This window comes from Mustela erminea, chromosome 7 (assembly GCF_009829155.1).
Source record: "Mustela erminea isolate mMusErm1 chromosome 7, mMusErm1.Pri, whole genome shotgun sequence".
Lineage (NCBI taxonomy): Eukaryota > Metazoa > Chordata > Mammalia > Carnivora > Mustelidae > Mustela > Mustela erminea.
Window position 1 is genome coordinate 43052175 of NC_045620.1, and position 16726 is coordinate 43068900.

General features: G+C 42.0%; 1 protein-coding gene across 4 annotated transcripts in view; it reads left to right on the forward strand.

The window, feature by feature from the left end:
- Window positions 1-16726, forward strand: part of DTD1 (D-aminoacyl-tRNA deacylase 1) — a 179096-nt gene that overhangs the window by 5379 nt on the left and 156991 nt on the right. For all 4 annotated transcript variants that reach the window (XM_032351516.1, XM_032351517.1, XM_032351518.1 and 1 more), the window contains exons 2-3: window positions 1221-1311; window positions 2943-3178. In XM_032351516.1, the coding sequence (XP_032207407.1) occupies window positions 1221-1311; window positions 2943-3178 (327 nt within the window). The remainder of the gene's footprint in view (window positions 1-1220; window positions 1312-2942; window positions 3179-16726) is intronic.

Here is a 16726-nt window from a genome sequence, read left to right on the forward strand (position 1 = left end):
CCCCAAGATCATGACCCAAGCCAAAACCAAAAGTCCGATGTTGACTGACTGCACCACTCAGGCACCTTGAAGCTTATCTTTTATTCATTTATTTTTTATTTATTATTATTATTTCCTAATGTTTCTTTTTTTTTTTTTGATATTTTATTTATTTATTTGACTGAGAGAGAGAGAGAGCACACAAGCACGGGGAGCAGCAGGCAGAGGGAGAGGGAGAAGCAGGCTCCTTGCTGAGCAGGAAGCCTGGTACGGGGCTTGATCCCAGGACCCTGAGATCATGACCTGAGCTGAAGGCAGCCGCTGAATTGACTGAGCCACCCAGGTGCCCCGAAGCTTACCTTTTATACTATGGTTTTTATGTACAGTGTATTTATCTCTTTATAGTAAGTCGAAAAATTATTTTTCTGACATAAATGTCTTATTTTGTGTTGCCTCTATATTGTGTTACCATATTTGTTGATTCCCAAGAGAAGAAGGTATCTCCTTTCAGAGAATTAATACTGGGTTAATAATTAATTAAAGCTGGATTCTCTTGGGAGGAAATCTCTGTTCTGTTTTTACAGATGGGCATATTCTGCCATGGAAAGTTTAAGGTATCTTACCCATGGTATTACAGATAAAAATATGGTCCTAAAATTTGGCTTAGTGATTGTTCATTTAAGAACTCATTCATTCCAGATAAAAACATCGGAATGGGGTATCTGGGTGACTCAGCTGGTTAAGCTACTGCCTTCGGTTCCCTGCTTGGTGGGGAGTCTGCTTCTCCCTCTGACCCTACCCATCTTGTGCTCTCTCTCTTTCATTCTCTCTCTCTTAAATAAATAAAGAAAATCTTTAAAAAAATCAGAACAGACATAAATCTTGATTATCTCACTGCATTTATGGAACTCATTTTTTAAAAAATTCCTTTAAAATTTTATTTGTTTACTTGTTTATTAGAGAGAGAAAGCGCTCAAGAGATGAGAACATGAGCGGGGTTGGTGAGGGGCACAGGGAGAAGCAGACTCTCCGCTGAGCAGGGAGCCTGATGTGGGTTTTGATTCTAGGACTCTGGGTGCCACCCAGGCACCCCTATGAAACTCATTTTTGAGTACCTACTAACTTTATCAAAGAAGTTATAAGAAGTACGTGTGATATTTAAACATTCCTCTGGTTACTTAAAAGTGTGTCATGGCACCTGTTTGGTTCTGAGTCTTTTTAACTTTTTGTTTCCTTTCTAGTTGGAGGAGAGCAAATAAGTGCTATTGGACGGGGCATCTGTGTGTTGCTGGGTATTTCTCTGGAAGATACACAGAAGGAAGTGGAACACATGTAAGAGGCGCATTTTGAAGTCATTGCTATCTGAATGGGATGTGTAATGGTTCCATTTCTATATTTCTGTCTACCTGCCTATGTACTGATCTTTCTAAATTATATATATACGTTCACTGGAACTTTTTTTTTTTTTTAATTTTATTCATTTATTTGACAGAGAGAGAGCTCACAAGTAGGCAGAGAGGCAGGCAGAAGGAGAGAGGGAAGCAGGCAGGCTCCCTGCTGAGCAGCGAGCCTGATGCGGGGCTTGTGGGGCTCCATCCCAGGACCATCAGACCAAGACCTGAGCTGAAGGCAGAGGCTTAACCCACTGAGCTACCCAGGTGCCCCATGTACCCTGGAACTTTGATAGTATTTTATTCCTATGAAGTGAGCTTCTTTTATCTGTGTCCCATTGATGTAATAGGGTTATCTCCATGTTTCAGATGTGGAGACTGAGGAAGACTAATTTGTCAGGTGACACCCCCTAAGTTAGTAGCAGAGCTGGAATCCTGCAGCCTTGGTCCCTATTTGTTCCTTTATCCCAAACCATTCTCTTAATGCAGAACTGAACTTTTCTTATGAATGATTTCTCTTTCCAGTTTGAGCAGTATGATCTGGGCACCATTTATGCATTTAAAAAATGCTCAGTTGTCCATTGTATGCGTAGCATCTGGAGCTCAGACAGTTAAATTATTTGCCTAAGATCATGAACGCCTGTGTAGCAAAAAGCCTGAATTCACGTTAGATTCTAGGCTCCCTGACTTGGAAGCTGGTGCCGTTTTTACTGGGATGGGGGAGTTTGTCATTGCTATTTCCTGACTGGCTCTCTAAGTACAGGCCGCCTCCGCCCAGCACCTCATGGCACATTTGCTTCGGATGTATGTAGATCTGTTTATTCTGCCTGTTGGTGCCCATACCTGGGTATAATTCCACCCACGGTCCCTTTGTAGTAGGTTGGAATCAGACTTGGAACTTAATTCCTGCTAAGGACTAAATGTTCCCTGGTCCTCTTCCTTGCCAAAGCGGCTGCTCTTTGTCATCCACATTTATAAGAAAGGCCCTCCTGGGGCTCAAGAGGCATGTAACACAGTTGTCAGGGAGGCTACTGCCAGGACTTTTTGCATATTTGCAGTAACCTTGAGTTTTCTCCAGGGTGTTTGCCCAGCGGTTCATTTTGAGTAGCTCAAAGAAAGGGTGTAAAGATGGGGTATTGTTTATTCCAGTGTAAAGACTGAATTCTTCCATAAAAGAAATTAGAATTGGGTCCATGTCTTGACACTTCCACCAACCGGAAGGAGCAGTTAGTGAGTGGTTGTTCTTAGCTCTGGTTCCCATGGGTAGCTGCTGGGGGGACTGGCCATAAAAAAAAAAAAGAAAAGAAAAAGGAATCCCGAAACAGCCCTGTGATGTAGGTCTGTTACTATCTCATGTTATAGGTGAGGAAACTGAGGCCTTGAGTGGATAAGTTACTTGCCCAAGGCCCAAATAACTTTCTCCTTATGTCCTTACATATATGTATTACGTATAATATTATGTCAGCATTATGTCTTTATTCGACAGGATGCTGGTGACACTTTGGAAGTATGGAGTGCGTTGGGGGTGCTTAATGATTCTTCAGGTAGCTCTCCCTACTGTTTTCCTCGTAGGGTCAGAAAGATTTTGAACCTGCGTGTGTTTGAGGATGAGAGCGGGAAACACTGGTCAAAGAGTGTGATGGACAAACAGTACGAGGTGCTCTGCATCAGCCAGTTCACCCTCCAGTGCGTCCTCAAGGGCAACAAGCCTGACTTTCATCTGGCAATGCCCACGGAGCAGGCAGAGAGCTTCTACAACAGCTTCCTGGAGCAGCTGCGGAAGACATACAGGCCGGAGCTCATCAAAGGTAGGCAAGAGGGTGAGCCCGCCCAAGAGGAGGGTCTCTGGGACACGTCCAGAATGGGGAAAAGGAATCTGCAATTACAGTATTTCCTTGTCCAGAAAGTTTGTTGTTTGTGCTTATTATTTCCTTGAAACAGCAGAGTGGCTGCTTTCTTCTGCTGTGGTCGGAATCGGAGTCCTCTAAAGGCCCCTGGTACTGTTTATCCTTCTTCTTTTTTCTGTTCACATGTGAAATGTTTAGCAATGTTTGATACAGTGGTGTTTCATTTTGCTTGCTTATCATATCCGACAGAGAATACAGGGTAAGCCACAAATGTGAGCCAGGTGTCATTTTTAATTTCTTACAGCCATATTAAAAAAAAAAGTAAAAAGAAACAGGTAAAATTAATTTTAAAAGCACATTTTAGGGGCGCCTGGGTGGCTTAGTGGGTTAAAGCCTCTGCCTTCAGCTCAGGTCATGATCTCAGGATCCTGGGATCGAGCCCCGCATCGGGCTCTCTGCCAACAGGGAGCCTGCTTCCTCCTCTCTCTCTCTCTCTCTGCCTGCCTCTCTGCCTGCTTGTGATCTCTGTCTGTCAAATAAATAAATAAAAATCTTTAAAAAAAACAAAAAAACCACAAAAACACATTTTATTCAACCCAAATATATCCACAATAGTACGATTTTACCTCACAATCAATGTAAAAAGTTGAGATAATTTTCATTCCTTTTTGGTGCTAAGGTTTTCTTTCTTTCTTTCTTTTTTTTTTTTTTAAAGATTTTGTTTTCACTTGAGCATTCTTTAACAACCACTAGTGTTCTCCCATTTAAAGTGCTGAGCAGAGATCCCGATGTGGGGCTTGATCCCAGAACCCTGGGATCATGACCTGAGCTGAAGGCAGAGGCTTTAACCCACTGAGCCACCCAGGCGCCCCGGTGCTAAGGTTTTCTAAATCTTGGTGTGTAATTTATACATACAGCCCATCTCAGTTTGGACCAGGAACACTTCACATACCTAATACCCTTGTGTGCTTAATGGTTGTCATATTGGACAGTGAAGGTATAGGTCTTTGCTTAACTGCTTATTGGTGGGAAAGCCAACCTAATTTGACTGAGGCTTAGTCTAGAAAAAAGCCTTGGAATAGTGGTCCTGTTTTATGAGAGAATTGTAAATCTGAACTTATGAGTCTGTTTAAGGGGGCATTCATATTCTGTTTTCAGGTTTCGGCGGGGTGGGGAGGGAAGATTGCATTTAATACCATCATGTTTTGCCTTTTATTTCAAAGCTGTTAGAATGTTTAGCCTTCTTTGGTAATACATCTCAATGTGAGACTTTTCTTAGTAGAATGTCTCAGTATCTAACTGCAGTTTCTTTTGCTGCCATCATACCCTTTTGTAGAGTCTAAGAGTTGTTAATAGTTAACTCTATATTATCTCCTATACTTTGACTTTCTCTGGAAGAGACAAAGCTTGGTCCCTTATTTATTGAACCTATTTTCAACCTTAAGGATTAGAAGTTACTGCCTGATTTTGAAGCTCTGTAGCAAAGCCCCACATTGAGGATTGTCAGCTTATTAGATTCACTTTTTTTTTTTTTTAAAGATTTTATTTATTTATCTGTCAGAGAGAGAGGGAGAGAGAGCGAGCACAGGCAGACAGAGAGGCAGGCAGAGGCAGAGGGAGAAGCAGGCTCCCTGCTGAGCAAGGAGCCCGATGTGGGACTCGATCCCAGGATGCTGGGGATCATGACCTGAGCCGAAGGCAGCTGCTTAACCAACTGAGCCACCCAGGCGTCCCAGATTCACTTTTTAGAAGAGTGATATTCCTGTCTCTCTTCAATATTTTTTCTTCTCTTAATTCTCCTCTTAGCTGTGTGAAGTGTCCCTTTGCCATGATGAGGATACCCCTGCCTAAAATCAAATCCCACTCTCTCCTTGGGTCCTGGTAGAGTAGAATGTATTTGCCTCTTCTGGAAATAATCCAAGTTTAGAGCTCCATTCATAATCTGATCATGCATGTCTCCAGTACTTTTTCCCACCCTGTGTCCACCAGGATTCTTTGGTATGGCATTGTTGCAAAAATGTTTCGTCCCCAAATTAGTAATTAAGTCAGGTCCTCTAAATGATTATTTCTCTTTGCTGAGCTGAAGATTAAATGCTGTCATCATTGTCTTTTGTGCTTGGTATTGGTAGAATCATCCCATTTCTGAGTAATCTCAGACATATTTTAGAAGCCCCTTGAAAGGATGAGCACAAGGAATATTATAAAAATGTAAATAAAGGCACTTTAAATGGGAGAACACTAGTGGTTGTTAAAGAATGCTCAAGTGAAAACAAAACAGCTTTCATCTGAGTCCTTAAAGAGGAGTGTTTTGTGTATTATTAGGTGTTTTGTGTTCCTTTTACTTTTTGAAGTGGTGTGTATTTTATCCAGATAATTCTCTGAAGTGCCTGAAGCAATGTACTATAAACACTACAATTTTATAATGGACCACAATTTAAGTTCGTGGGGATATGATACATCTGATCGTTTTGATAAAAATTGATGTGATTTATGCAAAGAGTTTTAATCAAAATTTATTTCCAAATCCTTTGGACTTTGAGAAACACTTAAGTGGAACAACAGTGCCTCTCTTGCTCTTGCAGCTTTTTATCTCTTTTATGGTCTTCAGTAGGACGGGAAGCAGAGAGCATGTTTTACAGGCTTGCTGTGTTTTGCTTAATTTTGGGTTTTTGGTTTCCACTCCAGTTTGGAACGCCCTCTGAGAGTGGAAAGGATGATGGAACACAAACCAACTGCTAATAAATACGTTTTCTTTATTTTAGGGTTCTTGTGGCCACTTTGGCAATTTTAAGACTTAAAGTAGTTTAATTTCCTTTTTGAAAAAAATTTAAAATGTTTTTCTAGTTTTATATTGCAATTGACATGGAGCACCCTATTAGTTTTAGCTGTACAGCATGATGATTTGATACATTGGTATATTGTGAAATGATCACAATGCTAAATTCAGTTAGTTCCTTACCTCACATAGTAACAGTTTATTTTTCTTGTGATGAGAACTTGTAAGATCTCCTCTCCCAGAAACTTTCAAATTTGTGGTACAATATTGTTAATTTTGGTCACTATGGCATACCATAAGCCAGAATTTATTTATCTTACAACTGGAGGTTTGAACCTTTTGGCCACCTTTACCCATTTCACCCACCTTCCACCCCCTGCCTCTGGCAACCACCAACCTGTGCTCTGAATCAATGAGATAGGTTTTTTAGATTCTGCATATATGTGAGATTGTGTAGTATTTGTCTTTCTCTGTCTGTCTGAAAGCCCTTAAGGTCCACCCGTGTCCTTGCAAATGGCAGGATGTCCTCCTCCTCCCCCTCCTTCTTCTTCTTCTTTATTTTTATTGGCTGAATAGTATTCTGTTGTGTCTGTACACCACGTCTTCTTTATGCATTCATCTATCAGTGGACACTTAGGTTGCTTCCATGTCTTGGCTATTGACTTTAATTAGACTTTGCATTTATTTTTACTCCTTTGCTCTTTTTAAAAAAAAAAATATTTTATTTATTTATTTGACACAGAGAGATCACAAGTAGGCAGAGAGGCAGGCAGAGAGAGAGGGAAGCAGGCTCCCTGCTGAGCAGAGAGCCCAATGTGGGGCTCCATCCCAGGACCCCCTGGGATCATGACCTGAGCCAAAGGCAGAGCCTTAACCCACTGAGCCACCCAGGTGCCCCACTCCTTTCCTCTTTAATGACTGGAACTTTATTTTAAATTTATACTTAGTTTATTTCTCTTAACTTGTTGTTAAGGATTGAGTATCAGGAAGATTGTCCCCTTTATTCCCTGTCTCTCTTCCCTTCCTGCCCCACATTTCATGCTTTTCCTCACTAGCTGCAGCTCTTTCCCTTAGGCCCAGCCCACCTCAGCTGTCTTTAGTGAACTAGACCTTATTGCTTTATGACTGAAGCATGTGAAGGTATGATGAGTTCAGGGTCAGCTTGGGCTGGTTTCCCTCTGTCATCACTGTTTTGACTGTCTCTTTGGAATTCTCTGAGTCCTGCTTTCCCCTGTGCGTTTCAGCCTTGTCCTCAGGCAGGCCTTCTGCAGGATGGTCATGATGGTTACAGTCTTCACAGTTCACCATCCCAGGAAGGACAGTAAGTCTTTGTCTCTGCATTTCAAGCAGAAGTCCTGAAGGTCACTTTGATTGGGCCAGCTTAGGTCCCATGGTCACCCTTAAACCAATATGGGATGGACTGCGTGACTCAGTTTGGGTTATGTGTTTCGTAGAGTATGGAGTTGACCTCCTGGGGACCACCTGGAGCCACAGTGAAAGTCTGAGGCTGTTGGGAAGGGGGATGGGAGAAATGCCTTCTGGAAGGGCTACCTGAAAGTGCCACTTGTGTGTCCTTGACTTGCTCTGTTGGTGGCTCTTGGTAGTGGGATTAATAGAAGGGGTGTGGTCAAGGGGAGTAGGTGGTCCTAGCAGAACTGCCTTTCTAGTAGTGGGGATGGTGAGGGGACTGTCATATGATGTGTGTGCAGTTAATGTGGGTCTCCCTTTTCTGGTTACCTGGGAGGCAGGAGCAAATGGCATAATACCCCCAAATGGCTCTTTGAGGCCCTTTCTGCCCCAGTTGGCCTTTAGTTGGTACTTGAAGCCAAGTTGACCCACTGTATTATCATGACCAGAATTCTCAGCACCCTTGACCTGTTTGGATGTAGTTTGTTTGGAACTCTCGGGCTTTGCTTCTGCCGTGGCACCCCTCCCCACTCTGGTCCAGTGACACTTTGGCCTTGTGAGAGTATTTCCTCTTCTCAAGAACTTGCCTACCTTGTCTTACGCTGCTGTTCACTATTGCTGCATAAAATATTACCCCAAAACTCAGTGGCTTAAAAATAACCCTTCTGTCTTCCTCAGTTTTGTGGGTCAGGAATCTAAGAGGGGCTTGGCTGGGTGCTTGTCTCTGAGCGCTATGGTGTTGGCTGGAGCTGGAGGATCTACTTCTGAGATGGCCTGTGCATATTTCGCTCCGCCCCTCTTTCCCATCTCATCTTATTCCCCAGGGTCTCTCGCCATCACTTGGTCTTCTTACAGTCTGGCGGTCTGAGGGTAACCTGATTTCTGACATTGTGGCTGGCTTCTCCACAGTGAGCAGTCCAAGACCAGGTGTTTCACGAGACAGGAAATGAGAGTGCCAGCCCTTGAAGCCAGGCCTGGAGGGGGTTATAGTATCACTTCTGCCATATGCTATTGGACAGAGTAGTCACACAGCTTCCATGGGAGGGATGCAGACCCACTTTATAGTGGAAGGGATGTCAGAGTTTGTGACCATCTTTAATCCTGCGTAGCTTGTAACAGTGGTGTTCTCAAAGGGTTTTTCCTGTTCTCTGGCTCTTTTTCTGATAATTGATTTAGGGGGAAAACCCAGTGCGTATATTCAGTTTTTGCCCTCTACTGCAGAATGAACTAGAGGTTAAGGGTGCTTTATTGGACACCCAGACTGAGTGGGCCCAGGAAACTGGGTCCAGATGTGGCCCTTGGCAGCCCATTGGGAATCGCCATCCTTCAGAAAGAGCATGGAAAAGTAGTGTTCAGTGGGAGGCATTACATGCTGTCAAAATTGAGTATTAAACATGCATTGCTTTTATAGGTAGTAAAAAGTAAATGTTAAACCAAAATGAAATAGTTGAGAGAGAGAGATCTCCGCTCTCCAGCTTCTTGTTCCAACACTGAGCCATTTGTAATGGGCCCAGGGAAGCAATCACCTGTTGGCTTTGTTGAGCAAATCAGAAGCTGCCATGATATTAAAAAGAGCTACCTGTGTATTCCCTGTGGGCTCCGATCTCTCGTGGGCGGCAAAGAGCTAGACCAATGTGGAAAGACATTTCAGGAGAGCAGCAGCTCTCTGATTGCCTCAGCTTTGTTCACTCCGTGGGACATCCATTACGTCCAGGGCTCCTACAGGTTTGTTCACAAAGAGAAGGCGCCGGGAGGAGGAAGCCCACATCCAGTATTTGCTTTGTGGTTAGTGTTTAATTTTTATGGATTTGTTTAATATCCTACTCTTTTTATTACATAAAGCATGTTAGCAGCCTGAGTGAGCTTTCAGCGGAAGCCTTTTATATAGTTCAGCAAGGGTGTGATGCCAGAGGCATTATTGTTAATGTAAATTTCGGAAATCACAGCGTGAGAGCACATCTTCATTGTTGATAAATGGCAAGGCTGGTGGACTGTGATATAGGCCGATGGCTTTCATGAAATCTGATGCAGATGTGTGACTGATCTTGGCCAAAAAGTTAGTTTTCTGTTAGTTTTCTCCTTCCTTTCCATTCATTCTCTTCAGCTTCCTTTATTTCTGCCTGTCTCTTTAGGTCTTAGACTTACACAACTATGTCATCTCTGTGACTAGTTTACCTTCGTTTAGCTTCGTTTAGCTTAAATGGCAAACTATATCTATTTTTGTTTTTGTTTCTTTCATTATTTATTTGTTTTTATTTTTTGTTTTCTTATTTTTTAATTTTTTATTAACATATAATGTATTTTTTGTTTCAGGGGTACAGGTCTGTGATTCATCAGTCTTACACCACTCATAGCACTCACCATGTTTTTGTTTCTTTTAAAAGATGTTGTTTTTAAGTAATCTCTGCCCCCAACTTGGAGCTTGGACCTATATCCCCAATATCAAGAGTCACATGCCCCATTGACTGAGCCAGCCAGGCTCCTTAGTCCATTTTTGTGTTTAGATCCTAGCTTTTTGCGATTCCTTGATTTGCTTAGTTGATTGCCAAAGTGAACAATAGCATACTTTTTGCCAGTTCTCCTTTCCCTACCTAACTGTTTGGAGCCACATTATACATAGTGTCACAGATGTGGTCACCAGTATCCTGTGTTAATGGCAGAGCGGCACACCGTAGATGCTCAGTTATTTTGTGTGACAAGTGCCCCTGGGCCCAGGGAGATGAGGACAGGCTCATTTTGGTGGCTTTACTGTTTCATCCATTTGCTTCCTCCCTGGCTCTTTCTCCTGTCTTTATTCTCCTCAAACCCTTTTATCTCATTTTCTGAGTTCCTTCATACTCCACTTGTGAATTGTGGGGTCAGCCTCTTTTTCTTGCCCAGTAGAGTCTGTGATTGCAGCTCAGTTTGACGACATGAAGGCCATTTTTAAAAAAGAAGGTGAAGGTATAGTTGTGAAGAAACTCACTGTTGTCATAATCTGAGGACATGAAATAACCCAGGATGAAAGGAAGAGTCTGAATCTCTCAGTGGAAGTAGGGCAAATTTAAAATTGTATTGTTTTGGGGTCTGCAAATTCAGAAATATTGATAAATTATTGATAAAATATTTGGCTCTCTATATTTTCTTCAAACAAAGGGTGTATTAAATAATAGGGTACATGGCATTGTGTCTCAATTGCTTTTTCTTTCTTTGGTGTGCCCTTAGGGGATCTTCCATTTTACTAATTTTTTTCTTTGACCAGGTCCAGTTTGGAGTTGAGCCTGTCATTTGAGTTTTAAGTCAGTAGCTTATTTTTTTTTTTTTTAAGATTTTTTTATTTTTATTTTTTTATTTATTTGAGAGAGAGACAGGGAGAGAGAGCATGAGTGAGGAGAAGGGCAGAGAGAGAAGCAGACTCCCCGTGGAGCTGGGAGCCTGATGCGGGACTCGATCCCGGGACTCCGAGATCATGACCTGTCCAACCAACTGAGCCACCCAGGCGTCCCAGTAGCTTATTTTTTATTTTCAGTATTTATTCTTTCTAAAATTGACTTATTTTTTATTGTGGTAAAATAAACACTTTTTTTTATGTAACATAAAATAAACCATTTTAAAGTATAGAGTTTAGTAATTATGTACTCACAGTGTTGTCTAACCATCACCACTGTCTAGTTTCAAAGCATTTTCATTACCCCGAAATGAAACCCTATGCCCATTAAGCAGCTGCTTTCCCTTCTCCCCCACCCTTAGCTCTGGTAACCAGGAATCTGCTTTTGGTCTCTTTGGATTTGCTTCATCTGGATATTTAATGTAAGTGGAACCATACAATCAATATGCAGCCTTTTGTGTCTGGCTTCTTTGACTTAGCATAATGTATTCAAGGTTCATCTTTTGAACATACAGTGTGCATACATACATACATTGTAGCATATCATCAGTACTTCAGTGCCGTATACAAGGAATATCCCATTGCGTGAATATGTCACATTTTGTTTTTCTATGAACTCATTGATGGACACTTGGCTTGTTCCCAACCTTTCAGCTATTGTGCATAGGGCTGCCCTAAACACGTGTGGACAAGTTTTTGTTTGAGCACCTGTTTTCATTTCTTTTGGTTATATACTCACGAGTGGAATTGCTGGATCGTATGATAATTCCATTTAACTTACTGAGGTACACCAAATTCTTTTCCGCAGTGACTTTTTACAGTCCCACTGGCAGTGAGGGTTCTCATTTCTCTGTATCCTGCCACAGTTGTTATTCCCTTTTTAATTTTTATTTATTTTTTGATTATAGCCGTCCTAGCGGGTGTGAAGTGGTATAGCATGATGGTTTTGCTTTGTAATTTTCCTAATGGCTAATGATATTGAGCATCTTTTCATGTACTTGTTGGCCATTTGTATATCTTCTTTGGAGAAATGGCTATTCAAGTTCTTCACTGATATTATTTTATTTTTATTTTTAATTTTTAAAAAAAGATTTTATTGATTTATTTGTCAAAGAGACAGAGAGCATAAGCAGGGGCAGCGGCAGGCAGGAGAAGCAGGCTCCCCGCTGAGCAAAGAGCCCAAGGACCCTGGGATCATTACCTGAGCCAAAGGCAGACGCTTAACCCGCAGAGCCACCGAGGCATCACATCTCCACTCATTTTAAAATTGAATTGTTTGAGGGGCACCTGGGTGGCTCAGTCAGTTAAGCACCTAACTGTTGATCTCAGCTCAGGGCTTAATCTCAGCGTTGTGAGTTCAAGCCTTGAGTTGGGGCTCACAATTAAAATTGAATTGTTTTTTGTCTTTTTGTTGTTGAATTGTAAATAATTTATAAATTCCAGATACCAGACCCTTATTATATGATGATATATGTTATATGATTATATGATTTGCAGATATTTTCTCCCATTCTGTGGGTTGTCCTTTCACTTTCTTGATAATGTCCTTTGATGCACAAAAATTTAAGAATTCTTTTTTTTCCCTTTTCTTTTTTTGTGGGCTCACCATAGGGCTTGAAATCATGATGCGGAGGTCTAGAGTCTCATCTCCCCTGACTGAGTCACCAGGCACCCCTAAAATTTTTTTTTATTGAAGTGTAGTTGACATACAATATTATATTAGTTTCAGCTGTGCAACATAGCGATTTGACATTTATGTATGTTATAAATGATTAAATGTTTCTACCATCTGTCCACATGTAAAATTATAGCAGTATTATACACTACCCTGTGCTTTACTTTATATCCCTTTGGCTTACTCATTTTATAACTGACAGTTTGTACCTCTAATCCCCTTCACCTATTTCACCCATCCCCACCCCTAAAAGTTTTTAATTTGATGAAGTCCAATTTTATCCTTTTTTTTCTTCTGTGTTTTTGGTTTTATATATAAGAAACCATTACCAAAGTCCATTGTCATGAAGGTTAACCTTATGGTTTCTTTCATTTTTTTTAACCTTATGGTTTCTTCTCAGAGCTTTATAGTTGTAACCCATACAGTTAAGTCTTTGATACTTTTTTTTATTTTTTTATTTTTTTTATTTTTTAAAGATTTTTATTTATTTATTTGACAGACAGAGATCACAAGTAGGCAGAGAGGCAGGCAGAGAGAGAGAGAGAGAGGAGGAAGCAGGCTCCCTGCAGAGCAGAGAGCCCGATGCGGGGCTCGATCCCAGGACCCTGGGATCATGACCTGAGCCGAAGGCAGAGGCTTTAACCCACTGAGCCACCCAGGCGCCCCAAGTCTTTGATACTTTTTGAGTTAGTTTTTGTATATGGTGTGAGGTAAGGCTCTAACCTTATTCTTTTGCATGTGAATATCCAGCCATTCCATCATCATTTGCTGAAAAAACTATTCTCCACTGAATGGTCTTTGTACTTTTATTGACTATATATGTTTGGGTTTGTATAGTAGCTTTTGAAATTGAAAATTGTAAGTCTCCCAGTTTTGTTGTAATTAATTTTTTTTTTTTTTAAAGATTTTATTTATTTATTTGACAGACAGAGACCACAAGTAGGTAGAGAGGCAGGCAGAGAGAGAGACAGGAGGAAGCAGACTCCCTGCTGAGCAGAGAGCCCGATGCGGGGCTCGATCCCAGGATCCTGAGACCATGACCTGAACTGAAAGCGGAGGCTTTAATCCACTGAGCCACCCAGGCGCCCCATGTTGTAATTAATTTTTGAATAGGTAATGTGATCAGATAGTTCATACATCAAAATGATATGAAAAGGTCTGCCTTGGGAAATGTGTTGTCTACTCTGTTTCCCTTACTGTCTGTAGGTAATCACTTTTAATTAAATTTTTCTGTCTTTCTAGTGTTTCTTCATGGACATGTGAGCAAATATAAATATATATGTCTCTTTTTATACAATGGTAGCATCTTTAACAAATTATTTTTAAAAAGATTTCACAGTGTGTTCTAGAGATTCTTTCCTTATTAGTTCTTAGAGAACTTCCTCACACCTTTTGGAACAGCTGTGCAGTGTTCTGTGGTGGGAACAGAGCCTAGCTTACTTAATCTATTTTAAATCTTATTTAATCATGTGGAGCATGGAGGCATGACCCTGAGATCATGACCTGAACCAGAACTAAGAGTCGGATGCTCAATGGACTGAGCCACCCAGGCACCCTTGCCTTTTTTTTTTTTAAAAGTACGCTCCATGCCCAGTGTAGAACCCAGCACAGGACTTGAACTCACAACCCTAAGATCAAGACCTGAGCTGGGATCAAGAGTCAGATGCTTAACTGACTGAGCCACTCAGGTGGCCCAAGGACAGACATTTCTGATAGTAATTTTTGAAATGTCTGCTAGATTTTGAATCATGGTTTCTTAGGATTTCTATGACATTTCTTACTCCAAAGCTACAAAGAAATCTGGCTATTTTCCCCCCTAGTGGATTTATGCTTTCACTTTTTGATTTTGAAGTCGTAGATCCATTTGGAGTTTATCTTGTGTACAGTGTAAAACAGATCCAAAATTTATCTTTCTCAGGTGGTTATGAGATGGTTCCCCAAAACATTTATTTAAAAAACCAACTTTACCTCCACTGATCTGAGATTCTGACTTTATCCCATATTAAATTCCTGAATGTGTTCATGAACTGTTAAGTTTTGTTTCTATTCTGTTTTTGTTTTCTTTTAGTCTGTATGATGAAGACACACTTTCAGTTATTGAAGATTTTGCTATGCTTTCTATAGGGTAAGGGGAGTCTCACCCACATTGCTCTTTGGAGTTTCCTGCCTATTCTTAATTGTTTTTCTTTTTTTTTTTTTTAGATTTTATTTATTTATTTGACTGTCAGAAATCACAAGTAGACGGAGAGGCAGGCAGAGAGAGAGAGAGAGAGAAGCAGGCTCCCCGCTGAGCAGAGAGCCCGATGCGGGCCTCGATCCCAGGACCCTGAGATCATGACCTGAGCCGAAGGCAGCGGCTTAACCCACTGAGCCACCCAGGCGTCCTCTTAATTGTTTTTCTATATGAACTTTTAAATCAGCTTGTCTAGCTCCAGAAAATAATCTGTGTTATTTTTATTTGAATCATACTCATCGTATAAATTTATGAATTTTGTGGTGGATGATGATAATCACCCTCTAGCATATTCCCTTACCTTCTTTGACTTTTTTGTGGCCATGGGGGCTCCCCACTCAGGGGAGGGTAAGAGTTTATAGGCTTAGTCCTTCCAGTCAACCTTTGAGCCTCTCTGAGGCTACTTCTCCCATATGTCTTTTCTTCCTAGAGGCTCTGAACTAGATAGAACCCTGCTGTGAAGGCACTCTAATCCCAAAGTGAAGATTTATTCCCTAGCCTGTGTCCCAAACTATGTCCAATCACATCACCTAGCCCAGCACAATAGAGGTTCTACAGTGAGGCTAAGTGATATTAATACACTCCTTTAATATAATACATAAGAAATGCATAATAAAATGCCAACAACATGGAGATGCACTGAACTTGAATGTAAACCTTCTTCCATTCTTACAGTCTCAGGGAAAACTCCTAGGTCAAGTTTAAATTCTGTATCATATTCAAGTATAAAGGAATTAAAGTTTAAAATCAAACTCATGGTCTGATGAGCTCAGAGGCCATTCTCCCTGGTTTCTTACTTTGCTGCTCTTGGTGGAAGGGTATTCTTGCCCAGTGGGGTCCAGGCTCTTTCAGCACAACTGCACCGCACTGTATAAGGCTCCATGTAGGTCCTCTGGGGCCTCACACTGCATTGTCCTCACACAGGCTCCCTGATGCCTTAATGAGAAGAACAGGGAGCCTTCCATGTAGTTATCCCAAGCAGAAAGAAGCCATGCCCAGGACCCCAGCAGAGACCAGAGATGTGCAAGCAAAGCCTGATGGCCAGAGAAAACCTTGCCTTCAGCCTCTCTGTTATATGAGGGGGCTGTGCCAGTTGGAATCTGACTTCAGAACTTCAGCTCAGATGAGAATTTAACCTCCCAGCAAGAGGTTAATTTTGGGCTATTTCCCCTGGCAACTCCTGTTTACAGCTCTTTAGTTTGGAATTAGGGTGACCCCCTTTGGTGGTAGGTGCCCTCACCTGGGAGTAGACATTTTCATTTCCATGCTGGGCCACAGGGTCTGTTACCTAGTTCCTCTGGCCTTGGACTCCCTGGCCTGAGACGTCTGCTGCCTGGAGGAGGTGTTTCTCTTGAGTGGACAGAACCACGACAGAGACAAGCAGAGACCTTTGATAAGGAGGACTTGAGCCTGAGGAGAAGCCACAAGATTCCAGGAGTTGACTTTCTGGTGCCTTTCATGATGCTGGATGTGGAATGGAACCTGGCAGTGGTTTTAATGCTGCCACCCAAGGCCTAATGTGGCTGACAGGGCCTGTTGTGTGCCCTTTTTCCTACAACTGAATCTTTTCCCCAGCCAAGTCATTTAGGAAATGTCATTGCTGGAGCTACTGGACTTTGCTGATGGCTTCCAGAGCCCTTGCCTCTGCTTCATAGGTTCCCTTGAGCCAGATTAGCCTGCTGGGGAATCTGTGCCCTACTGGTGGTGCCCTGAATCGGCTGAGCTCTCTGGGGAGGGGGGCTCGGGGATATGGTACCCTCAGAGAAGCAGTTCTGTGCTGGTGGGCAGAGCTGCCATAGTGCCCATGGCCCACCAGGGTCCACTCCTCTGGGCTCCAGGTGTGATGCAAGCCCATGGGTCTAGACCAAACTCCGTTAGCTGCGGTGGCCCTCTCCTTGCCACATGCTTATTTTGAGTCCTCCAGTTCCACACATTTGCTTGATTTCTTGGTTCCCAGCCTGTGTACCTGATGTTAGGGTCTCCATCAATAACCCTCCTCCCTGCCTGCCTGGGCTCTGAACAGCTTTAAAGTAGAGTGAAGAGGAAGCCTG